The sequence below is a fragment of the Pundamilia nyererei genome, unplaced genomic scaffold (genome assembly GCF_000239375.1).
Source record: "Pundamilia nyererei isolate P.nyererei 1_Seehausen unplaced genomic scaffold, PunNye1.0 scaffold00035, whole genome shotgun sequence".
In the NCBI taxonomy this organism is placed as follows: Eukaryota; Metazoa; Chordata; class Actinopteri; order Cichliformes; family Cichlidae; genus Pundamilia; species Pundamilia nyererei.
The window spans coordinates 2,291,282-2,297,254 of record NW_005187436.1 but is presented as its reverse complement, the minus strand read 5'-3'; the positions used below and the strand labels follow the sequence as shown (position 1 = coordinate 2,297,254).

Genomic DNA, 5,973 nt, shown 5'->3' with positions numbered 1-5,973 from the left:
AAGCCATTGCTTGACCTCACACATGCACTCTCGAAAGTTACTCACGGACATAGCTAGATCATCATTCAGCTCAAAATAGATCTGGATGTCATCGGCATAATAGTGAAAGGCAATGTGGTGTTTCTCAAAAATGACACTTAAAGGAAGCATATACAGTGAAGAACAGGGTAGGGCCTAACACAGATCCCTGGGGGACACCACAGCAAACAGGTACTACTGCTCTACATGCAATATGCGATATGCATGGGAAATGACAGTATTATGAATAGTATATAGGTATCTACAATGGTATATAGATATATACAGCAGGGTTCTGCATGGTATCCTTTACACAGGCAAAGTTTGTGACTTTTCTTTGAGTAAACTAATTTCAGTATAGACAGTGATCATGATGAATTGCTTTTCTCTTCTGTAGGTTATGTGGCGTACTTCATTGCGGCATGTGTCCTGGATTTCAAGAGGGCTACTGCCCTTGTAGTCCTGACCTGTTTGGCTGTTGCTGCTGTATCACTGGAACTTTTGAACAAGTACAAGGGGAAAAGCATCAGTCGCTTTTTCAAGCCCGCTGTCAGATGGTTTAAATCAAACTTGAAATGGATAAAATGGTGAGTGAATTTAAAGTTGGTGAAAGAACAGACTCTTTGTGAAGAAACTCCTTGTGACTATTAAGTCATGATGTGTGGCTTTAATGTGTTTTCCAGGGTTTTCATTTTGGTGGTTGTGGTCTTGCTTGTGGTGTGGCTCGCTTTAGACACAAGCAAGCGTCCTACCCAGCTTATCTCATTTGGCGGAGTTTGCATGTTCATCGTGCTTATATTCCTCTTCTCAGCACACAGGACAATGGTTAGTTTTCCACCGAGTCCCAGCCTTTACTGTGATGACATCTCTTTCGAAACATTTTTGGGCATCGTATCTCAGATTATCTCTGTCCTTGTGCCCCAATCATCTTACAATTTAGTTGAGTTGCTTGCATGGAATAATTCTGAATTTTATGGAGACTGCTTTATGTATCTCATGGCCAAAGCATTTCTTTTTTTCACATTTTGTTTTAGGTATCATGGAGGCCTGTGTTTTGGGGTCTCGGGATACAGTTCTGCCTTGGCCTTTTTATTATACGAACGGAGCCTGGATTTATAGCTTTCGACTGGCTTGGAAAACAAGTGCAGGTATTATATGACGATGAGCATTTCATTGTCAATCAAATTATAATTTAGACACCACAACTATTCAGCATAACACTTCCAAGTAACATTAACACTCATTCAGTTCTTTTATCATTTATTTACCTTCCATTTAAATTGTAGATGTTACTTTTATGACACAACAGTGTGGACTCATGTTCTTTTATTTACCACACATGCTTATCTTTAGACCTGCTTTATTACAGTATTCACCTTTACTCTTTGGTCCTCCAAGGGTCGAGTGTGTACACGCACGTGGCCTGCTAATTAATATACAGTGTGTTTGACAGCTTATAATCTCTACTAATTGGCGACTTTATTTACGTTAATAAAATGTATTGGTATGCGCATCAGAAATGTCATGAATTCATTTACTAAGCAAATGAATAATATATGAAATCTTATCCTGAGTTTCCATTTTTACAATTGTAATTTCAGATATTTCTCGATTACACCAAAGAAGGTTCATCGTTCGTTTTTGGCGATCTGATTGGAAACATTTTTGCCTTTCAAGTAAGTAAATGAATGGACCCTCAACCATGATTATGAATTATTTAACTTGAGCATTGCTAACCCGAGTTTTATGATTTTCCCTCAGGCTTTGCCCATTGTTATTTTCTTTAGCAGCGTGATGTCGGTCCTTTACTACTTGGGGATTATGCAGTGGCTCATTTTGAAGGTAAAATACACTGCTTCCAGCATCTTCAATGCTTCTGTGCTCCTATTGCTCATGTAGTAATAATCTGCTACTAAGGGCCACGATTTTTGTCCATGCAGATCTCGTGGGTTATGCAGATAACAATGGGAACGTCTTCCACAGAGACCTTGAGTGTGGCAGGCAATATATTTGTTGGGCAGGTACTTCTTGCTTCAACATTTTATTCAACACTATTTTACGAACATCATTGTTTGAACTTTTGTGCATGTACCTGTGAATAAGTGCAGAAAAAATTAAATGTTTTTTGTACATTAGACAGAAGCACCGCTGCTGATCCGCCCCTATTTGAAGGATATGACCAAATCAGAGATCCATGCTGTTATGACTGGTGGATTTGCCACAATTGCGGGCAGTGTTATGGGGGCATTCATCTCATTTGGGGTGAGATAAAACTTTTAAGATAAACCTATTTTCATACTAGCATAATGTATCTTATCCCATACAGAAGCATACAATAAAAACGTAACGTGCACAAAAAAAAGACAAAGATTCAACTGTAAGTTAAAAAAACAAAAGCAATTTAAGCTCTGAGTGCAAAACAACATCTTAAAAAAGTTGCAGTGAGGGGCATAGCCAGTACTGATTTCTGGCTCAAGGACCTTTGTTGTTTTATTTAAACTCCTGAGAGGGAACAAGCACAGCACTGTTTCTCAGTTACTGTAGGAACACAAACTGTGATAAGGCACCTGATTAGTCTGGACTGAGGCTATGAATTTAGTTGCAAACAATTTTATATAAAGAAACAGTAAAAACCCTCATGGCAGTATTAAAAAGAAAAAGGAAAAAAATGGACCCAAAACTGAACACATACTTAGAAATACACCTGAATACCTAATGCAGATTTAACTCATTCCACTTTGGTCTTAGAGCTGAGAGAAAAACAGCCTTTGAGGTTTCTGAGAGTACAGAGTAATTTAAAGTTTTCAGTAGTTCTGCTGACAAGCATCATGACCCAGATTTATATAGGAAAAGATGGTAGCTGGTAGAGACATAGGTGTGGCTCCTTATCTTATCTAATGTGAGGTTTCTATCTGGGTAAAAAGCTGAATGAGCATTACAAAAGGATAATGAGGACTAATATCAGTGATTCTGTTTACCCAGGTTTTTCTTATAGCAACAGCTTTATTGCTGTCAGCAATTTGTGATATAAGAAAAAGGGAACCTTAAAAACAATTTACATGACTTGATATATGGTATGTGTCTGTCTCGTTGATGGGTGGTTTTAATAAGTCACAACATATTCAAAGCATGCAAATGTATATTACCGACAGCGTTGCTAATCACTGCTGTAATTACCCTAATCAGTTACATGTTATTTAATTGTGTTTCACAGATTGATGCATCTTCCTTGATATCAGCCTCTGTGATGGCTGCTCCGTGTGCTCTGGCAATCTCTAAGCTTTCTTACCCAGAAACAGAGGAGAGTCGCTTTAAATCAAAGCAGAACATCAAAGTGGCTTCTGGGTGTGTACACAATTGAATTTCTTCTCATGATGTTGTCTTTTCTTTTTTGTGTGTGTTCGGTTCAGAATATCTTGTCTACATTTATTTATTTTTAACATTTCAGTGATGAGCAGAACATTTTGGAAGCAGTCAGCAGTGGAGCATCTGCATCAATAGGGCTTGTTGCTAACATTGCAGCAAATCTTATAGCCTTTCTTGCTATCCTCGGATTCATAAATTCAGCTTTGAAATGGCTTGGAGGAATGGTGGGATATCCTGATGTCACATTTCAGGTATGTTTTAGCAACAGAAAGTTAATGTGGTATCTTGATCATTTTGTAAACTCCTTAGATTTTAGAATTATATTTTTTATATTATAACATTATAATGAAAATTAAGCTAAGTAAAGTTATCTAATAATAAATACTTGTGTTTGATCATTTAAATAATTATATCATAACTGTATGACGTGTAGTATTTTAATATACTTTGACTTGTATTATGACAGTGTAAAATAAATACCCAACTACTTATTCTGACAAATGTATTTAGATAAGTTAAGAATTTACAGCATAAACTTCCTATAATAGTGATTAATGTTTCTGACCCCACCCAACAAAGATAAACCATTTCTGGCTTGTGTTTGCTGGGTGGGGTGAATATGAGAAAGAAACCATAAAGTTAAAGTTGTCTGCTTATTTCCGTGTGTTTTATCTTAGGGAAACATTAGTCCGTTATGCACACAAACTTTGCTTGACATTCTGATTTACTGTGCTTTCCTTTTTCTGAGAATTTAAGATATCAGTCTAACAAATTTCAAATAACCTTATCTGGTCTTTGTAGTTAATTTGCTCTTACGTGTTTATGCCTGTGGCCTTTATGATGGGAGTGACATACGACGAGAGTTTCGTTGTGGCTAAGCTAATTGGGACAAAGCTCTTCCTCAATGAGTTTGTGGCGTATGAGGAATTATCTAAATTGAAGCAAAACAGGCTCGACGGACTTGCTGAGGTTATTGGAGATGAAAGGCAGTGGATATCTGTGAGTATATGTTTTTAGTTCTGAATATATTTTAAATTCTGTCAGTATGAATGTGAGCTGGAAATCTTTTTTTTTTTTTTTCTTGTTTCAGGTCCGATCAGAAATCATCACCACTTATGCTCTTTGTGGGTTTGCCAATTTCAGCTCACTGGGCATTGTGATTGGAGGTCTTTGTGAGTATTAAATCATATTATTGTCACATTTTTGCCTTGATCCAGAATGTGTTCTCTCAGTAATGGATTCTCTAACACTGTGTGTTTTCTTTTCTCCAAGCATCTATATGCCCATTAAGAAGAAATGACATCTCATCTCTGGTGTTTAGAGCCATGATCACCGGGACATGTGTATCTCTCATCAATGCTTGCATTGCAGGTAAAGTTCTGTTAGTTTGTTTTGTTTCCAGTGTATCTCCACAGCATCTTTCTGTGCAGTTTTTACAGAGCAGCTCTCACTCTGATTTTTCAGGCATCCTCTTTGTTCCTCCATTGGACTGTGTGGAGGTTTTTAACGGATCACCCTTCAATGCCACACTTTCAGACGTTGCAGAATGCTGTCAAGAGCTCTTTCAAAGGTATGCATTTACATTTTCATTAAAAAAGAAGCTTGCGGGTGGCTAAACTAATTGGAAGAAATCAGATATGCACTCAGGCTATTAAGTATGACTTTGTGATATCTCGTTATTTTTATTTACATGTAAAATTAATTATTTTGCAGCACCATAAACAACGGGACCGTCTCATTTGAAGGATTCTGGGGCAATGTAGCAAACGCCACCATATTTCTCTCCAAATGTTGTCAGTGTTGTGGCTTTCCCGATGTGGATGTTTGTATTTAAAGAACAACCCGTAGCAGTCGTATGCAAACCACATGCAAAACATTTCTACAAGTATTTTCAACCTCTGTTCAGCTTTCCTGTGAGGTTTGTAAGTACAATTTGCTTGACTCACCAGTCTCTAATTGGACAAAGTTGTTGTGAATCACCACAGAAATTGGCAATGGGCCACCTGATCCACTTTGATGAGTTTAACACTGTCAAAAGTCATATTAAAGTACCAAAACAATAAAATATTAACTGAGTGGATTGACATAAAAAGCCTTTCTAAAAAACTGTCTTTTGTAAACAGATATGAGCTGTTACCAGAAGTCACAGCCATTAGTACATCAAAAGCAAAAAGATTACAGTATATTGTGCCACATTAAAAAAAACAGCGAAACAAACAACCTCTTAGTAAACTGTCACATAGCTGTGGTGATTCATGTGCTGGTAAACAAGTTCCTCTTAATGTATTACTTTATTTTATTTGGTCAAATTCATGCATTATAATCAGTGTTTTCTTCAATGTGAAAATCAGTCAGAAGTCAAGTGCCAGTTTTTTTCCCCACTGGAGCTCATTTGCATACTAGTTTGTGTATTTGTGTCACATTTATTGTAAAATTGTAAAGCCTGCAGTACATGCATAACGTTTTTGAGCTGATTTTATCTTTTATGTATTATATTGTAAATCGGTCTTATAAAAGCCAAACTGGGAATCAAAACAAATATTTTAATATATATTTTAATAAATATTCTCAAAGCATTTTGATTAATGT

The 5,973-nt window shown here is 36.7% G+C and overlaps 1 protein-coding gene across 1 annotated transcript in view; it reads left to right on the top strand.

The window, feature by feature from the left end:
- slc28a1 (solute carrier family 28 member 1) overlaps positions 1 to 5,942 on the top strand; it is an 8,994-nt gene extending 3,052 nt beyond the window's left edge. The window contains exons 5-18 of the mRNA XM_005729962.1: positions 416 to 605; positions 702 to 843; positions 1,053 to 1,166; positions 1,620 to 1,694; positions 1,780 to 1,860; positions 1,959 to 2,039; positions 2,155 to 2,280; positions 3,233 to 3,363; positions 3,467 to 3,635; positions 4,186 to 4,383; positions 4,475 to 4,556; positions 4,657 to 4,755; positions 4,849 to 4,954; positions 5,098 to 5,942. Coding sequence (XP_005730019.1) covers positions 416 to 605; positions 702 to 843; positions 1,053 to 1,166; positions 1,620 to 1,694; positions 1,780 to 1,860; positions 1,959 to 2,039; positions 2,155 to 2,280; positions 3,233 to 3,363; positions 3,467 to 3,635; positions 4,186 to 4,383; positions 4,475 to 4,556; positions 4,657 to 4,755; positions 4,849 to 4,954; positions 5,098 to 5,218 — 1,715 coding nt within the window. The 3' untranslated portion in view covers positions 5,219 to 5,942. The remainder of the gene's footprint in view (positions 1 to 415; positions 606 to 701; positions 844 to 1,052; positions 1,167 to 1,619; positions 1,695 to 1,779; positions 1,861 to 1,958; positions 2,040 to 2,154; positions 2,281 to 3,232; positions 3,364 to 3,466; positions 3,636 to 4,185; positions 4,384 to 4,474; positions 4,557 to 4,656; positions 4,756 to 4,848; positions 4,955 to 5,097) is intronic.
- The last annotated feature ends 31 nt before the right edge of the window (positions 5,943 to 5,973 follow it).